Below are 21,177 nucleotides of genomic sequence, written 5' to 3'. Positions count from 1 at the left end.
CGAAAATATTGGTAATATTTAAAAAAAAAAAAAAAATCGGATTGGAACCCTAGTACACAAACTTCGTCATTCAAGACATTTTATCAGGAGTTAACAAAATATTGGACTTACATACAGGGTGAGATAAAAACTGCAACAAAGTCAAACGCCATAATTGGTACATTTTTTATTGAATGAAAGCAAAAAATGTCCGAAATAGCATCAAATTTTAGAATAAGTTTAGATTTGTTCGAATTGGTCACCGTCAGACGCTGCCCAAATATTGGCCCATTTCCGACGAAGCGCTTACTTGAGGTGATCGACACTTTGGTATTTTTTAGTGCCAACCTTGCTTTCCAAAATACTCCAGACACAATAGTCCAAGGGATTGGTATCCGATGATTTTGGTGGCCATTGTGCGCGGGAAATGAAGCAAGGAACATCATTTTGTAACCATTCTTGGGTGCAGCGTGCTGAGTGCGATGGTGATGAGTCGTCTTTACTTGCCAAAGAGGTCAGCTGATAATGTGCACCTTCGGTTGGCCACAAGAACTCAAGAGCCGGCCATGGTGATGGTGTGGGCCGCCATAACAGCCGATGGTGGCTCTCCTCACGTATTAATCGACCGTGGCATCAGAGTAAATGTCGAATATTATCGCGAAAATATTCTGGAGGGTGTATTAAAGCCTTGGGCATGCAAGCATTTTGGCCACAGACCTTGGAAATTCCAACAGGATTCAGCACCATCGCAAGCATCGCCACCCAAGAATAGTTACAAAATGAGGTTCCTAGCTTCATTTCCAGCGCACAATGGCCACCAAAATCTCTGGATACCAATCCGTTGGACTATTGTGTCTGGAGTATTTTGGAAAGCAAGGTTGACACTAAAAAATACCAAAGTGTCGATCACCTTAAGCAAGGGCTTCGCCGGGAATGGGCCAAAATACCGCAGAGCAACATTCGGGCGGCGTGTGACGGTTTCATTGGTCGTTTGAAGTCCATAATTTGTGCCAAAGGTAACCAATTCGAACAAATCTAAACTTACTCTAAAATTTGATGCTGTTCCGACATTTTTTGCTATCATTCAATAAAATTTAAGAAAAATGTAAAAATATGGTGTTTGACTTTGTTGCAGTTTTTTTTATCTCACCCTGTAGATATATATTCTTGATCAGCATAAACTTCTATGCCGATTTAGCGATGTCTACCCGTCTGGGGAAATCTCTCTAGCTTCGGAGCGAAATGAAGTAGGTTGATAGAATTTTACTCAGATGTGTTTAAGGTTTACAAGACCTTTGGTATTTAACATTGGCTATATAGATCCACGTTTCGGTATAGGCCCCAAATAACTGTTCCAGTAGATTTAAGATTTTTGGGTGTTTTAGTGACAATTTCAAACCGAATTCGCTGTAAATTGGGAATATGTGTCCCAAGTATGTAGGAAGCATCGTACCTGAGAATTCTACATATAGGTCCAGGTTTTGGTGTAGCTGCCCCTATATTTTTTCTGTATTTGGATGATTTGTGTCACAATTTTCACCGGAACTGTTTCAAATATGGTATTTGGAGTTAGAAATGGGTACTACTTACCACGACTTCGTATAGTCCCCATATGACAATTCCAAATATTTGTAATAGGTACTGCCTGCTCTGACAGAAAATTGGTCCACGGTTTCGTTTAGACCCCATATAACTCTACCTCCTTATACTCGGTATTGTTTCATCAGAATTATTTTAAATTCGGAATTTGCAGTTGCTTCCTATTACAGAAATTTTCCAATGCAAATTCACGTCTTCGTGTACCCCCGATATAACGGTACCAGCCAATATTCAGTATTTTGATAATTTCAGCATCATTTTTTCAACATAATTATTATTTAAATAATTATTATCCACCATAGTATGGAGGTAATATACCCTCCATTTTTTTTGTTTGTCATTCCGTTTATAACACCTCGAAATATACATTTTAGACCCCACAAAGTATATATATTCTTAATCAGCATAAAATTCTATGTCGATTTTGTCCGTCTGTCTGCCTGTCTGTGGAAATCACTGTACTCTGAAAATCACGTTTTGGTATAGCCCCCATATAACGGAACCTCCCGATTTTCAGTATTTTGATGATTTCAGCGACATTATTCATCGGAATTGTTAAAAAATTGGTATTTGAAGTTCGAAATATATACTATGACAGAAAATTGTCTGTGCAGGTCCACGTCTTCTTATAGCCCCCATACAACGGTATCTCCCGATATTCGGTATTATGATGATTTTAGCTACATTATTCACGGGAATTGTTTTCAATTTGGCATTTGAAGTTCGAAATGGATACTATGACAGAAAATTGTCTGTGCAGGTCCACGTTTTGGAATAGCCCCCATATAATGATACCTCTCTATATTCGACATTTTTATGATTTAAGCTACATTATTCTCCCGAAATGTTTCAAATTTGATAGGTGAAGTTCGCAATGGATACTACAGCCTATGGCGGAAAATTTCGCGTGTAGGTTCACGCCTTCGTATAGCCCCAATATAACAACACCCCTCGATATTCGGTATTTTGATGTTTTTACTCTAAAATTAATTTCTCAATTTTTAACCGAATTGGCTGTATTTTGCAATTTGTAATTTTATAAAAATTTCCAAAAAATTAAAAAGTGGAATTAGACAATTTAAACATGTAGCCGATGATTTTTTTTACATATTTACTTATGTCTGGTTGTTAGGTACATACAGTGTTCATAACAATGATGTGAGCAACTTTGTAATACTTTAGGTATATTTACACAATTGGTGCGTCTGGCAACTTTTAACAGTATTCTTTTACAGGTATAATATAATGGAATCGTGTAACTAATTATGGTTTTAAATAATAACGCTTGAATGGTTTGCAAGATAAACATACAGTCTACTTTGTATTACAATGTGTCTGCAAGAGTTGCCATAAGCTATTACAATATTTAAATGCGAAACTTAAAAAAAAATCTGTTTATAATGTAGCTAAAATCATCAAAATACCGAATATAGGGAGGTACCATGAGGACTATAAAACGTGGACCAGCACAGAAAAATTTCTATTTCTATTTAATTCCGCTAAATAATGTCTCTTAAGTCATCAAAATACCGAATATCAGGGGTACCGTTATATGGGGGCTATACGAAGACGTGGACCAGCCCATTATCAATACCAAAAGTCCTGCAGACATAATATATAATAATATAATACATTTGAGTAAATTTTCCACAGACGGACAGACGGGTAGACAGATAGACGGACGGACATTGCTAAATCGACATGATCAATAATATAATATAATAATAAGTTTAAAAAATTCTATTGAAAAATGTAGCTGAAATCATTAACATACCGGATATCTGGAGGTACCGTTATGTGGGGGTACACGAAGACATAAATTTGCATTTTCTGTTAAAGCGAGCAGTACCCACTGAGAACTCCAAATTCCGAATTTTGAAATAATTCAGGTGAAAAGTCTGGCTAAAATCGTTAAAATACCGAATATCTTCGTACCGATTATAGGGGCCTACACGAAACCGTGGACGTCTACAGCCAATTATCTGCCAGAGAAGATGGTGCTTATTACGAAATACAAATATTAAATTTAAGAAAATTCTGTTGAAAAATGAGGCTAAAATCATTAACATCCGAATATTGGGAGGTACAGTTATATGGGAGCCCCAAGAAGATGAGAATCTATACAGGGTGAGATGAAAAAACTGCAACCAACTTCAGACTGCTATCATTTCAAAGTCACTCGTCCGACAGCTGTTAAAATTATTCCAGTATCAGCTCATTATATTGTTTACAGGCGTACAAAAGCATTTTCGTGAGAATTTTCCCGAAAAAAAGTTATTCGTGATGGAATTCCAGCGTTATAGTGTGATTTCTTTATATATGACTGGAAGACCAGAAGTGGCTATCGTTAGAGCACTCCAGCATTTAAATGTGAATAAACCTTTTTTGTCTCGTACCATCGCTCGTTACCGTGATACTGGTAGCTTAGCCCGACGTCAAGGAAATGGACGGAAGAAAACAGCAACATCAACAGAAATGGTTCGAAAAGTAAAGAAGCGACTTGATCGAAACCCGCTCACAGTGGCCGAAAAATGGCTCGTTAGCTGAACATATCGTAATATTCCATTGCGAAAATATTGAAAAATGAGCTCAGGGTAAAGCCATTGAGATTCCAAAAAGTGCAAGAACATACACCGCAACAGAAAGAAAGTAGACTCAAAAGAGAAAAAGAAAGTGGTGAACTGCCGAATTTGGTTTTCTCCGATGAAAAAACATTCGTTGTCCAGCAGTTTGTAAACAAACAACGTGAAAATGTGCACCTTCGGTTGGCCACCAGAATTCAAGTGCCGACCATGGTGATGGTGTGGGCCGCCATAACAGCCGATGATCGCTCTCCGCTCGTATTAATCGACCGTGGCATCAGAATAAATGCCCAATATTATCGCGAAAATATTCTGGAGGGTGTATTAAAGTCTTGGGCACTCAAACATTTTGAGCGCAGACCTTGGGCATTCCAACAGAACTCAGCACCATCGCACTCAGAACGCGCCACCCAAGGATGTTTATAAAATGAGGTTTCTCGCTTCATTTCCAGCCCACAATGGTCACAAAAATCTCCAATCCGTTGGATACCAATCCTATGTTCCTGGAGTATTTTGGAAAGCAAGGTTGGCAATGGCCCTTTGAAGGCCACAATTCGTGCCAAAGGTGACCAATTCGAACAAATCTAAACTTATTCTAAAATTTGATGCTATTTCCGACATTTTTTGCTTTCATTCAATAAAATTAAAAATGATGGCGTTTGACGTTGTTGCAGTTTTTTATCTCACCCTGTATAGGCAATTTTCTGTCATTGGCGGTAGTACCCATTACAAACTCCAAATATCGAATTAATAACAATTCCGGTGAAGAAATGTGGTAAGAACCATTAAAATGCCGAATATCGGGAGGTACCGTTATATTTGGGCTATACCAAATCGTGGACTCATATATGCAATGTTTCGCCACCGGAGCTAGAACCCATTATGACCAACAAATACCAATTTTTAGACATATCCGTGAAAAAATGTGGCGAAAATAATCAAAATACCGAATATCGGGAGGTACCTTTATATGGAGGCTATACCAAAGCGTGAACCTATACATACATCAAATAATGTGGGCTGTATCGTGATTTCAACAGACAGACTGATTATGAATATATATACTTTATGGGGTCTACGACGAATATTTAAGGATGTTACAAACGGAATGAGAAAGTTAATATACCCTACTTTCCAAGGTGGAGGTTATAAAAATACTGCAGGTATAGAACATATCTGAGTAAAATGTCATCAACCAACTTCTTTTTGTTCGGAAGCTAAAGTGATTTCCATAGACAGACAGGTGGACAGACATCGCTATGTAGGTCCACATCTTCGTATAGGTACCTCCCTATATTCGGTTTTTATACCCTACACCACAAGGTGGTCAGGGTATTATGTCTTTGTGCATTTGTTTGTAACAGGCAAAAGGAAACGAGATAGACCCATAGTTCCTTTTGATGATCTGCATAGAATCACTTTCTGAGTTGTTTTATGCATGTCAGTCCGTCTGTCCGTCCGTCCGTCTGTCCATGTAATCTTGTGAACAAAATGCAGGTCGCATTTATTATCCGATTGAGATGAAATTTTTCAAACAACATTTGTTTGGCCCAAGGACGAACCCTATTGAAATTGGAGATTATCGGTAAAAATTTAGATATAGCTCCCATATATATCTTCGTCCGATTTGCCTTTTATTGTGCACCAAACGTGTAATATCAGCCCGAATAGTATGGAATTTTGCACATACAACCAAATTAGGCCTGAAAATAAGTATGCTAAATTTTATCGAAATCGGTTCAGATATAGATATGGCTCCCATATATATTGTTCATCCGATTCGTTATTTTTGTCCGCAGCCGTAATATGCACTCTGTAACAACAATATTTGGGGAAATATATCAAATGCAGCTCAGAAATACCTTTGCTAAATTTTATCGAGATCGGTTCAGATTTGGATATAGCTCCCATATATAACTTCGTCCGATTTACCATTTATTGTGCACCAAACGTCTAATATTTGTCCAAATGGGATGGAATTTGGCACATACTACCGAATTGAATCTAGAAGGTAGTATGCCAAATTTGGTGAAGATCGGTTCAGATATAGTTATAGCTCCCATATATATTGTTTATCCGATTTATGGTATTTGTTACCCACAGCCGTAATATGCACTCCGTAACAACGATATTCAGGGAAATATATCAAATACAGCTCAGAAATATCTTTGCCAAATTTTATCGAGATCGGTTCCGTTTTGGATATAGTTATCGGATTTCAAATTATCCGATTTCAAATTAATTGTGCACCAAATGGGCAATACAATTCCGAATTTAAAAGATACAAATGCTTCGGCATATTTAGTCCTTTGAGCTTTAAATTATAATCATAGCGTGTATGATTGAACTCTCCCATAAAAACTTTTAATTGTTGTGCGGAGCTCTACTAAATAAGCAAAGTGGCGTAGGGTATCATAAAGTCGGCCCTGCCCCACTTTAAGACTTTCTTTACTGTTTTTATACCCTACACCACATAGTGGTAAGGGTATTATGTCTTTGTGCATTTGTTTGTAACATGGAGAAGGAAACGAGATAGACCCATAGTTACTTTTGAGAACCTTCATAGAATCACTTTCTGAGTCGATTTATGCATGTGAGTCCGTCTGTCCGTCCGTCCGTCTGTCCATGTATTCTTGTGAACAAAATGCAGGTCGCATTTATAATCCGATTAAGATGAAATTTTCCAAACAATATTTTTTTGTCCCAAGGAGGAACCCTATTGAAATTGGTGAGAATCGGATTAAATTTAGATATAGCTTCCATATATATCTTCATCCGATTTCGGGTTAAATGAGCACCAAATGTCTACTATCAGTCCAAATTACCTGAATTTTGGCACACCCAACCGACTTCGGCCTAGAAGCAAGTATATCAAATTTTGAGAAAATCGGTTCAGATATAGCTATAGCTCCCATATATATCTTTCATCCGATTTGATCTTTAAGTCCCTCACATTCCTACTATGCACTCCATAACCGTGATATTTGGTACCAGGTATTAGATGGAGCACAGAAATAGCTGTTTTAAATTTTATCGAAATCGGTTCAGATTTGGATATAGCTCCCATATATCTTCATCCGATTTCGGGTTAATTGACCACCAAATGGCCAATATCAGCCCAAATGGCCCGAATTTTGGCACATGTAATCGAGATTAGCCTTAAAGCAAATACAACAAATTTGGATAAAATCGGTTCAGAAACAGCTATAGCTCCCATATACATGTTTTATCCGATTTGATCTTTAAGTCCCTCACATTCCTACTATGCACATCACAACCGTGATATTTGGTACCAGGTATTAGATGGAGCACAGAAATAGCTGTTTGTAATTTTATCGAAATCGGTTCAGATTTGGATATAGCTCCCATATATATCTTCATCCGATTTCGGGTTAATTGTGCACCAAATGGCCGATATAACTCCAAATGGACTGAATTTTAGTACATCGGACCAAATTCAGCCTAGAAGCAAGTATATAAAATTTAGTGAAAATCGGTTCAGATATAGATATAGCAACCATATATATGTTTCATCCGATTTAGTGTTTTAGTCCCTTACATTCGTAATATTCACTCCACGACCGTGATATTTGGTACCAGGTATTAGATGGAGCACAGGAATAGCTGTTTAAAATTTTATCGAAATCGGTTCAGATTTGGATATAGCTCCCATATATATCTTCATCCGATTCCGGGTGATTGACCACCAAATGGCCGTAATAGCATCAATTTTGGTAAATCCGACCGAAACCAGCTTAGAAGCAAGTACACCAATTTTAGTAAAAATCGGTTCAGATATAGCTATAGCTCCCATATATATCTTTCATCCGATTTGGTCTTTAAGTCCCTCACATTCGTAATATGCACTCCACAGGAATGATATTTGGTACAGATATCAGATAAAGCCCAAAAATAGTTGATTTTAATTTTATTAAAATCTGTTCCGATTTGGATATGCCTCCCATATATATCTTCATCCGATTTCGTGTTAATTGTGCATCAAATGGCCAATATCAGCCCAAATGGCATGAATTTTCGTACATAAGACCGAATTCAGTCTAGAAGCTAATACGTCAAATTTGGAGAAACCCGGTTCAGAGATAGCTATAGTTCGTAAAATGCACGATAGAATTAGATAGATTTTGATTTTGTACCAAATATCTCATAGATCTCTGAAATGCCCTGTATAAACCTTTTTACGAGAGCTCTACTAAATATGCATAGTGGTGTAGGGTATCATATAGTCGGCCCCGCCCGACTTTTGAGCTTTCCTTACTGTTTTTTTTTTTGGAAATTTGCAAATTCCCTTCATATAGTGGAGGGCATTCAAAGTTCGGAAATTACTGTCAACAATGTTTCTCTTTATTTATTTTTATTATTTTTTTACCAATTTGGACTTTCACCATTTGTTAACATTGTAAACTTCTTTGGGAGCGCATAAATTGGGATATTTGGAATTTTTACCGGCTTTACATTTTGCAGTTGCTCTCGCGCTCCCAGTATAGATAGGACTCCCGATCATATTTGTCGTTGCATAATTGCAGGCCACTAAAAATGTTTTGTACCCAACACCTTTGGTGGAATATGTGGAGGCAGCACAGCCCACGGCAATGTTGCGCTCGCCCATTAAGGCTGTAAAATGGCCGATGGCTCTAAGGGGAAAAAATTAGAGTTTCTTTATGAAGATTTATAAAAACCAGAAAATTTTTCTTTACTTACGGTCCTTTATAGTTCGACGGATAGGATTGGATCTGCGTCCATTTGGTGCTTTTATATTCTGAGTACCAGGCGTTTATCGCTGCCTTTATTAGCTGTTGTTTATTCGGTGTTCCGGTATATGATCGCCAGGCCAAATTTTGTCCCGCAAATTTATATTTTTGTGTGTTGCGACATTTATCATGTTCCATCTTACACTGACGAACATTGTACGAAGCTATTTTGGCTAATTCCGCATCCCATTTCATGGTGGCCATACGACAGGCTGGCTTAAACTTGGCAACCTTGCCACCAGCAATCAAGTTACGTTTATTATTATGTTGATTGACAATAAACTTTTGTAGATTCGGTCCAATTTGTACCATGGCAGCATCTTTCGAACAACTGGAATAAAATTTCTGAAAAAAGTGGGATTATTTATATTTCCGTTTTCTTTACAGAATTGTATTCAACTCTAATACCCCAGTATTGTTGCAGGCAATGTGTGTTTGACCTGTTGGACATAATCCCGATTTACAATAATTGGTGGCAGCTGTGCTCAGATATGCGGCTGTACAGAGTATTGAGATAAGTAAATATTTTTTCATTTCTTTTTTTTTTTTTCGAAAAATTCTACACTTCTACAGAACGTCTAAACTAGGTTACAGCTCAAATTTAATTGAATTTAAGAGATTTTAATTTATCATTTTTGTGTTTTTTTAGAGTTTTTTTTTTTCCGTTTCGTACAGGAAATTATTTCCGCACAAGTTTTGTATTTTGTTTACATTAAAATTGGAAACGCAAATATTTGTTCTCAAATATTGTGTACACATGTTTCAGATACTACTTCAATAAAAAAGTTTGTTTGAATGATTTATGTTTAAGAAGTGAATGATTTAAAAATTGGAGATACTGTTATAATTTCGTCTTAATACGCAATAATTGCGAGGAGAAATTCTACCTATTGAGAATTCGAAGCATCAAGTTGGCAATTGTGGCTAAAAACTTTGGAAGACCAAAAATTGAGAGGTACAGTTATGTGGAGTCTATGCCTAAATGTGGACATATACAGGGTGACATGAAAAAAACTGCAACCAACTTCAGACTGCGGTCATTTTTAAGCCACTCGTCCGACAGCTCAGTGACACCTCATTATATTGTTTACAAGCGTACAAATGCATTTTGGTGAGAATTTTCCAGAAAAAAAGTTATTCGTGATGGAATTCAAGCGTGATAGTGTGACTTCTGAATATTTGGCTGGAAAACCACAAGTGGCTATCGTTAGAGCACTCCAGCATTTAAATGTGAAAAAATCTTTTGTGTCTCGTTCCATCGCTCGTTACCGTGATACTGGTAGCGTAACCCGACGACAAGGAAGTGGATGAACAAAAAAAAAAAGAAAAAACAGAAACATCAACAGAAATGGTTCGAAAAGTAAAGATGCGATTTGATCGAAACCCGTGTCGCAGTGGCCGAAAAATGGCTCGTAAGCTGAACATATCGCAGTATTCACTATTCCATTAGCAAATATTGAAAAATGAACTCGGGGTAAAGCCATTGAACAGAAACAGAAAGTAAATAGACTCAAAAGAGCTAAAGAGTTGCTTCGCTTGGCTATAAGTGGTGAACTGCCGAATTTGGTTTTCTGCGATGAGAAAACATTCGTTGTCCAGCAGTTTGTAAACAAACAAAATGATCGTGTTTACTTGCCAAAGAGGTCAGCTGAAAATGTGCACCTTCGGTTGGCCACCAGAACTCAAGTGCCGGTCATGGTGATGGTGAGGGCCGCTATAACAGCCGATGATCGCTCTCCGCTCGTATTTATCGATCGTTGGATCATAATAAATGACGAATATTATCGCGAAAATATTCTGGAGGGTGTATTAAAGCCTTGGGCACGCAAACATTTTGGCATCAGACCTTGGACATTCCAACAGGACTCAGCACCACCACACTCAGCACGCTTCACCCAAGAATGGTTACAAAATAAGGTTCCTCGCTTCATTTCTAGCGGACAATGACCACCAAAATCTCCGGAATCCGTTGGACCATTGTGTCTGGAGTATTTTGGAAAGCAAGGTTGGCACTGAAAAATACCAAAGTGTCGATCTCCTCAAGCAACCGCTTCGCCGGGAATGGGACAAAATACCGCAGGGCAGCGGTGACGGTTTCAATTGCCGTTTGAAGGCCATAATTCGTGCCAAAGGTGACTAATTCGAACAAATCTAAATTTATTCTAAAATTTGATACTATACCCTCCACCATAGTACGGATGGCTTATTAAGTTTGTCATGCCGTTTGTAACACTTCGAGATATACATTTTAGACCCCCGAAGTATAAATTAAGAGAATTAGGTTGATAAAATTTTACTCAGTTTTGTGTTAGGTGAGCAGGATTTTTAGTATTTAAAAAGGCCTATATAGGTCCACGTTTTGATATAGCCCCCATATAACTGTACCGGCGGATTTAAGGTTATTTATTTGAATTCGAAGTTGGTGTAAACTGGCAGCATGTGTTCCTATTATGTAAGAAACATACATGCATGGAACTGTAATTAAAGGTCTAAGTTTTGCTTCATGTTTGTAAACTACGTCAAAGTTTACGCTACAGTCTCAGCAAAATCTCTTTAAAATTCTGTCAAACTTTTCAAACATACATTTGAATTGGCAAACAAATACGACATCGTTTATGTACTCAAAATTATTTTTTTAATTAGCAAAATGTTTTTACAAATAATTTTTTCACCACTTCATAACATGGTTGTTGTATTGGATGTTAATTTTAGCTAAGACACTAAATGGGAAATATATAATATTAGTTCATAGTGTTATTATTAGATGGCGCTTTGAGACGTTTTTCGCTCCACCTTCAATTCGCTTTAACGTAAAACATAAAATTGAGGTGATGAAAAACTATTTCATATTAATATATTTATTTTTATTTATTTAGTTTTAAATTATTTATTTACGTTTCTTGGTAAATAGTTTTAATTTTTGTTTTAGTTTGTTTAACCTTCCAATCTCTATTGTGGGCTAATGAGCCTCCAACTGAGGTGTATCCTCTTATATGTGATTAAATCTCATGTTCAATTGTATATCTTCGAACTTCAAACATTTGACAAAAATTGTTATAATCAAAAAAAAAAAAAAAAAAAAAAAACCTTTCTCCATGTCTAGTTAACTATTTATTTTTAGTTTGGTAGTGGGTAACGATATTACCTAGGGCATTAACATGCCTATGCATACCCAGTGAAAACAATACTTACATAATTCTAAATTATATTATTATTATTCTAGTCCCTCACTTTCGTAATAGGCACTCTACAGGGTGTTTTTTAAGCCCGATAGAACTTGGAATTGTAAAAAATAACACAAAAAATTAAATTTTAATTATTTTTTTTTTTTCGAAAGATCAATACGTGACCTTAACATTTAAAAATGATTTCGGGCATATGGGCGGTGCCTGTTGGCTGTTCTTGACGAAGTGCATTCAGGACGTCCAATTTTTGCCCCCTTTTCGAGCACTGCTGGCCGTATGTCACGAATAACACGAACAATGCAGGCTTCCAAGGCGTCAATTGTTGCTGGTTTATCAGCATAAACCAGTGACTTCACGTAGCCCCACAAGAAATAATCGAGAGGTGTCAAATCGCTCGACCTTGGAGGCCAATTGACAGGTCCACTTCTCGAAATCAACTTATCGCCAAATTTTGATTTCAATAAGTCGATGGTTGCGTTCACCGTATGGCACGTAGCGCCATCCTGTTGAAACCACATCTCCTCCGGATCAATGTCATCCATATTTTTAAACAAAAAATCATTGATCATGGTGCGGTAACGATCTCCATTGACCGTAACGCGAGCTCCGGCCTCATTTTTGAAGAAATAAGGTCCGATGATGCCACCAGTGTGAAAATCGCACCATACGGTGCATTTTTCTGGATGTAATGGAGTCTGTAGGGTCTCTTGTGGATTGGTCTCACTCCATATGCGGCAATTTTGCTTATTAACACACCCGTTAAGCCAAAAATGCGCCTCATCGCAGAACACAATTTTGCGATAAAACAACGGGTCATTTGCCAACAGCTCTAGAGCCCAATCGGCGAAAGATTTTTTTTTAATTTTCTATCTAGCTTAAAAAACACCCATTACAAGATTGCAGATAACAGATACAGCTCAGAGAAACCTCTGTCAAATTTTATCGAGATCGGTTCAGCTATGGGTTCCATATACATCACCCACCTTATACATAATATCAGCCCATATTGGACGGATTTTGGCACATTTAACCGAATGTTTAAGTAACCATTTAAACGCGAATTTTCTGAAAATTTGCCGTTTTTTTCACAGTATGTAGGAAGCCTAGGATACTTCTCAATATTTATGGTTTTAGATGAATTTTTCAAAACAATTATCAGGGCTGTCATAGAAACCAATTTTGTCACTATTGGTTTTAAAAACGACAAGAAAAAATGATTTGGTGTCATGAAAATCAATGTTTTCGGTTTTATTTTCGAATTAGAATTTTATCGGTTTTGGTTGTCATAGAAGCCAATGTTATTGGTTTTGTTATTGGAAATAAACCAAGTTGCTTAGAGCTGTCACTTTTCATTTGCTTTGGATTTTTTAAACAAATTTTAAAGGATATTCAAAGGACAAAAATGTGGATTTTTTTTTAACAATTTTTAAAGGATATTCAAAGGACTGAAAATGTGGATTTTTTAAACAATTTTTAAAGGATATTCAAAGGACTAAAAATGTGGATTTTTTAAACAATTTTTAAAGGACTAGAAACTTGGATTTTTTAAAGAATTTTTAAAGGACATTTAAAGGACTATAGACGTGGATTTCTTATAGAATTTTTAAAGGACTATAGACATGGATTTTTTTTATAGAATTTTTAAAAGACTATAGACGTGGATTTTTTAAAGGACTATAAACGTGGATTTTTTAAAGATTTTTTAAAGGATATTTAAAGGAACATAAACCATAAATCTGCAAAGCAGCTTTATGAGTAAGTTCACAATAAAAAAAATTACTTACGCTGTCTCCGGCAACTCCAGTGGTTTGCTGAAATCTCTAAGAGATTTTCTCGTCACCTTTTCTGAGCGTTCTTCGTCCAACAACACAAAAACTACCACTGCTGATGCCATCTTACTTTATTTATAGCGACTTATTCCTTTTTTTATTTATTTTACTTTTACTGAAATTTCAATGACAAATAAACAAACAGAACATGTAAGCAACAACAGCTGTTTCGAACATTGGTTTTATTTACATTCGAAATTGACAAAACCAACATGGTTTCATGACACCAAATGAAACCAACGTTGGTTTAAAAAAACGACAATAAGCAAAACCGACATGGTTTCTGTGACAGCCCTGTATATCAAACTTTGTATTTGAAGTTCGTATTAGGTACCGCCTTCTCTGGTAGATAATCGAATAATAAAGGTCCAAATTTTCATATAGCCTCCATATAGCCAAACATTTCACCGGAGCTAATTCTTATTTGGAGTTTAGTGTTTCCAATGGATACTTCTTGTTTTATTTAATATTTTTCATGCCCAAATTATCTTATTTTGGAAAGAGCGTATTTTTTCCACATGTTAGCTCCATATATGAAATCACCACCCCACGGTTCAGGCATCATTGACACTTAGATATTTAAAACGAAGCACTGGACCGTCCATGACCATGGGTAACTAATAAATCAACTGGTCATTCTTCAATCCGTAAACCATGAATCTTTGAAATTAGAAATAAGTAATTTCAACAAAATTTTCCTTGTTATAACTGTAGTATTAAGTAAGATTTAAAGTAAATATTTCGAATAAGGTATGAGCATTTCAAACTTTTTCAAATTTTTAATTTTTACAGAAAAAATTTTGAAATGATAAACTATGCCTACAAATTAAGGGTGGTAAGTCTTTAAATTTTAATATAAAATAAAAATATTGTGAAAAAAAAATAAAATATTATGGATGTTACAAACAAATAAGTTATGTAAGCCCTTTGTTTGCCATCTTGTCATTTAGGTCAAAACAATCTTGACAATCTATTGTTTTACTTTCCCACGATTATTTTATATTTTCTTCTGAAAAAAAAAATATATAATTAGTGAACGTCATTCAATGGAAGGTCAAAATAAAACAATTTGTGCCCGTTAATCGTCAAGTGTAACCATTAAATTATTTCGTAACTAGGGTTTTGGATTATTTATATTTCTCCAAAATTTGAAACAATTTATGGTTATTGTAATAACTTACCACTGTAATCTCAATGTTATAACTAAAAGGGTGTAAATCTTTTGGTATGAACAAAATATGGCTAAACTCTGCTTTTCAATAAATTAAGTTTAGTAGATGCAAAGGTTGGTTTACCTTCATTATTTGAAATTTATGCCAAAACCAAAAGTGCTTTTGGGTTATAAAAGCATTTGTAGTGGGATTCTCGATCTCACTTCTTGATTTACGCAGAAATATTGGTAAAACAAGTTAAAAAGTATCAGTCGGTATTGCCGACAGATATATACCCTCAGCCTATGTTCGATTAAATAATCGAAATATATTTGACTAGTGTTACAATTATTCAAAAGTTTGACCCTATATGGAGCCGGTTCCGAAGTAATGTGTCAATATTGTCCATTTCGAATCAGACCCAAAGAGAGGTACTTGATTGAGTGGACCGGTACTGTCAATTTTAGCACATGACCTAGCACTGATGCAAATATTAGGATTTGCAAAGTTCGAGCAAAATCGAATTATCGTTTCTCTTTCTGTGCAAAAAATATTTTCAGTCACCCGAAGGAGTGGACCGATACATTCCATTTGCACACCAGACCTTGTGCTAATAAAATTATTGCGATGTGTGACATTTAAAGACTATCGGACTCTTACATCATATTTTATAAGAGTTGTAATTATTCAAAATTTTGACCCTTTGTGGGGGAGGTCCCTGATGGAGTGGACCAATATTGTCCATTTTCTCACCTGACCTAGAACTGATGAAAATATTAGGATTTGCAAAGTCCGAGGAAAATCGGATTATACTTTCTCTTTCTGTGCAATAATTTTTTTTTTTTTAATTTTTTAATTTTCTTTGAAAATTTTGACATTTTGTGTGGGAGGTACCAGAAGGTGTGGGCCGATATTGCCCATCTCCGAACACGCTCTAAGTTTGACAAAAATATTGCGATGTACTAAGTTTGGGTCAAATCGGATGTTCCCTTCGAGAGTTATCGTGCGCACCAGCCAGACAGACAGACAGACAGATGGACGGACGGACATTGATAGATCGACTCCGACTCTGTAGCCATATGGCTGAGGGTATAATTAGAACGTAAAGTTATGAATGAAAGATCTATATTAAAGTTGACATTAGGAATTTGCGGGCGATGCCGACCCTACACCACTACGCGTATTTAATAGAGTTCGGAGACAACAAAATTTTATATTGGGAATTTATGTGAAGCAGATTATACCAACTATGAACCTTATTCGAATACGAATTATGCCTTATGAGCAGTCAAAATTTTGGAACTATGTCCAACTCCAAATCGATTTTCAACAAATTTAATTGAGACTTCTAGTACCAAGAAAACATTGCTGTATAGTGCATGATATGACTTCGATAAGGATTATATCAAATAATATTTATTTGAGCAATCGATTTACCGGACCGAGTTTCACCAAATGGTAAAATCCGGTTGAATATAAAACAAGTAAAATGACATTAAGTTCGGCCGGTCCAAACTTTTAATACCCTCCATCTTAGGGTAAAGGAAACATAAGAGCCCATTATGACCCACATATACCAATTTTTAGACATATTCCTGTGAAAATGTGCCAAAAATCATCAAAATACCGAATATTGGGAAATACGGTTATATGGGGCTATAAAAAAACGTGGACCTATACATACAGTGTTTCACCATAAGAGGTAGAACCTATTAAGACCAACAAATACCAATTTCTAGACAAATCCGCAAAGAAATGTGGCAAAAACAATTAAAATGCCGAATATCGGGAGGTACCGTTATATGGGATCTATACCAAATCATGGACCTATACATGCAATGTTTCACCAAAGGAGCTAGAACCCATTATGACCTACAAATACCAATTTTCAGACAATTCCGTGAAAAAATGTGGCAAAAATCATCAAAATACCGAATATCGGGAGGTACCGTTATATGGGGACTATATCAAAACGTGGACCTATACATGCAATGTTTTGCCACCGGAGCTGGAACCCATTATGACCTACAAATACCAATTTTCAGATAAATCCGTGAAAAAATGTGGCATAAATCATTAAAATACCGAATATCGGGAGGTACCGTTATATGGGGACTATACCAAAACGTGGACCGATTTAGAATTTTATGCTGATTATGAATATATATACTTTATGGGGTCTACGATGAATATTTAAGGATGTTACAAACGGAATGACAAAGTTAATATACCCTCCTTTCCAAGGTGGAGGGTATAGAAATCTATTCAATTTAGTCTGACATTACATATAAGATGAGCAATGACCATAAAGTCGGATGAAAATATATATCGAAGTTATATAACAATCTGAACCGATCTCGATAATATTTGGCAGAGGTATTTTCGAGCTGTACCTGATGTCCGGTATCAAATATACTTGGAGTGTGGAGTGCATATTACGCATGTGATGGACTTTAAGGCTAAATCGGATGAAACATATATATGGGAGCTATAGCTATATCTTAACCGATTTTCTCCAAATTTGATGTACTTGCTTCTAGACTGAATTTAGTCGGATATGCAAAAAGACAGGTCATTTGGATTTACATTAGATATATCATTAACCGAAATCGGTTAATGATATATGGAAGCAATATCTAAATATGATCCTATTATCACCAGTTTCGATAGGGTTCGTCCTTGGTTCAAACAAATATTGTTCTCAATCGGATAATAAATGCGACCTGCAGTTTGTTCACGAGTCAGACGGTCAGACGGACGGACATGCATACATCGACTCACAATTTGATTCTATGCAGATCATCAAAAGTAACTATGGGTCTATCTCGTGTCCTTTTTACCAACAAAAGCACAAAGACATAACACCCTGACCACCTTGTGGTGTAGGGTATAAACATCGAATGCGATAAAAATATGAAAAAATTGAAAAAAAAAATATTTTTTTTGCGATTTTCTTCACTCTTCTGTTAAAAAAACCCGTCAAGCGGTTCCTGACTTATAAGCGGAATAACTAACATCAGTTGTACCTATTTCGCCAAATATTCAATATCTTTGCTATCAGCATCACTGTAATGGTCAGAAGTGACCTTCTAATGTATTTGTGATTTCGTCGGGATTAAAAATATTCACGGTTTAGTGGAGATTTTCGTTTATTTTTTACCTATTTTTCGATGACCATCCGAATTTGTTGTCTTCTGTCCAGCCCTAAACCCTAAATCCATGCAAAATTCCATCTGTAGAGCAACAAAATCACAATCCAGATTTTTTCTGTTTTTGGTCCATTTCAACCTCTAAATATTTTGCGATCAGTTCCAAAAACAATAGGCTTCTATTCTGAACCTAACGCTACCTCCATTATCAATTTGGTGAGGATCGGATCGGAATTAACATGGACGGACATACATAGCTAAATCGACCCAGCTCGGCGAGATGGGAAGATCCATATATAGTTTCCTATGTGCAAACCATTATTGTTAAATAATTTTTGGCCAAACTTATAATACCCCCAACACATACATAGTGTTGCAGGGTATAATGAACCCAGCTATCTATTCCAGTTAAACAAACACTGAGAGGAAACATCACAATACCCTTCAAAAAAAAAAAAAAAAAAAAAAAACACAAATGTTAATATTTAAATATTTTATTTTTTATTTAATATCTACAATTAATTATAGTTAACAATAATATATTACATTATGAAAATATCCTACAGCTATATAAATAAATAACAAAGTAAATGTTAATAATAACATAATAACGATAACAGCTCATAAATAACAAAAATTAAACAAGAAAATGAAAACAATTAGTTGGTCGGTCAGTATTGTAAACTATCCATCCATACATACATACATATGTATGTACGAGCATTCGTGTGCATTTTAATGGTTACACACAAATATTGTCAATTATTTTTAAAATGTCATTTAACACAAACGGTGGGGAGTTTGGGATAGAAAGCATGAAGAAAGCTCAATGCGTTAAGTGATTAGAAATGTATCGTAATTTAAAAAATTGAAATGCTCATTAATATTTAGAGTTGGAATTTATATTTGAACTCGTAAAAAATATGTGGGTACACACATTCGCCGTTATTTCTGTTTTACTATTGGCTAATCGTATGATGTTCGTTTTTTTTACTTAACCGATTTGCAATTTCCAAATCTTTGTTCCGAATATTAAACGCGAAACCGTATATATACTACGACTATAGTCGCCTCCCCCAGTCCCTATGCATATTTAGCAGAGATAATCGTAAGAATTTTCCAAAGTGTTATATGGAGATCACCAAATATAGCTATCGGTCCATTTCATCTCTCCTTCTTTATGTTACAAACAAATTCACAAAGAGATAATTCCCAGTCCATATCGGTGTACATATCGGAGAAAAGTTTGTATGATAACTGTGTAAAAATTCGATTCTTGGAAAAACTAGAAGATTCGTATATGAGAAAAATATATTTAGAAATCGCCTTACCATCTGGTTCTATGAAGATCTTAAAAAGATATATTCTGCGTGTTAACAATATAATACCAAAATGGGGCGTCTATTGATAACCCGAAACCAAGACCAAATTCGTTGGAAGATTTGGCAAAACCCTTTAAAACATCAATTAAAAAATCTGGTAAAAACTCGAAAACAAGATTAATTAATGTAGTACCGATTCCGAATTTCAAATACAAAATTTGAAATAATTCCGGTGAATAATGTCGCTAATATCATCAAAATACCGAATATAGGGAAGATATATGGGGGCTATACGAAGAACTGAACCTAAATATGTAATTTTCTGTCATGGACTGTAGTACACATTAGAAACGTCAAATACGAAATTTGAAACAATTTCGGAGAGTAATGTCGCTATCGTCAAAATACCGAAAATCTGAAGGCACCGTTATATGAGGTCTATACCATTTCCTGAACTGGAATCGAAAATTTTTCGCAACGAGAGAAATGACCTATCAAGAACCCCAAATGTAAAGTTTCAGCTAATTTGGTTGGAAATTGTGGCAGAAACCTTCAAAATACCGAAAATCGGGAAGTACCTTTATATGGGGGCTATACCAATTGGTGGACCTGAATCAAACATTTTTTGCAGAGAGATAACAGACCTACCGAGAACTCCAAATCAATCAAGTTTCATCTAATTTGGTTGGAAATTGTGTCAGAAACCTTCAAAATTCCGAAAATAACTCCTATAAAATGTTTACCCTTGTGGGGAATGTACCAGAAGGGGTAAGCGGATATATCCAATCCCCATACTTGATCTTGTGTTGGCACTTACGACCGAATTGAGTCTAGAAGGTAGTATGCCAAATTTGGTGAAGATCGGTTCAGATATAGCTATAGCTCCCATATATATTGTTCATCCGATTTGCCACGTTTGATAAGAATCAGATGCTCATTTCGCTTTTATGAGCGTCATGGTTAACCCCTTTGTGGGAGTGTAGTAAAAATATTGAGATATATGAAAATTGAGGAGAATCTTTATAAGAGTGAAATTATTCAAAATTGTGACCCTTTGTGGGGCGAGCTACATGTTGGAGTGAGCCGATATTGTCCATTTTCGCACCTGACCTAGCACTGACATATATATTGATATTTGATATGATTCTGTCTCCTTCTATTAGGTAAATTATTCTTTGTGAAAATTCTGACCTTTTGTGGGATAGGTACTGGAAGGGGTGGATATGGACGATAATGCCCATGTCTGAACTCGACCTAAGTTTGAAAATAATATTACGACATACCAAGTTTGGATGAAGTCGGATATACCATTCGAGTGTTATCGTGCCACCAGCCAGTCAGCCAGACGGAGGGACAACCCTAGATCGACCCCAAATGCCCTGAATCAGATTTGATCCAAAAAGTCCCTGTGTCTAAAACCGTTACGTCGATTTATATTGGGAATTTATGCGAAGTAGATAATACCAACTATGAACCAATTTGGGAACTATATCTAACTCTGAATCGATTACCTCTAGTACTAAATATCATTGCTGTATAGGGCATGATATGACTTCGATAAGAATTATACTTTAAAAAATATTATTGAAGCAATAGTTTTATGGGAGCTATA

At 35.9% G+C, this 21,177-nt stretch overlaps 1 protein-coding gene across 1 annotated transcript; it reads right to left on the bottom strand.

The window, feature by feature from the left end:
* Positions 1 to 8,559: 8,559 nt before the first annotated feature.
* LOC131801050 (antigen 5 like allergen Cul n 1-like) lies at positions 8,560 to 9,463 on the bottom strand. Its single transcript, XM_059119014.1, has 3 exons — positions 9,338 to 9,463; positions 8,880 to 9,274; positions 8,560 to 8,812 (listed from the first exon to the last, which is right to left on the bottom strand). The coding sequence occupies exons 1-3, from the start codon at positions 9,461 to 9,463 to the stop codon at positions 8,560 to 8,562; spliced, it is 774 nt and encodes a 257-aa protein (XP_058974997.1).
* Positions 9,464 to 21,177: the final 11,714 nt, after the last annotated feature.

Source organism: Musca domestica, unplaced genomic scaffold (assembly GCF_030504385.1).
Source record: "Musca domestica strain aabys unplaced genomic scaffold, Musca_domestica.polishedcontigs.V.1.1 14, whole genome shotgun sequence".
Lineage (NCBI taxonomy): Eukaryota > Metazoa > Arthropoda > Insecta > Diptera > Muscidae > Musca > Musca domestica.
Note: the sequence above shows the minus strand (reverse complement) of the source record. Positions and strands in the feature narration are given on the sequence as shown.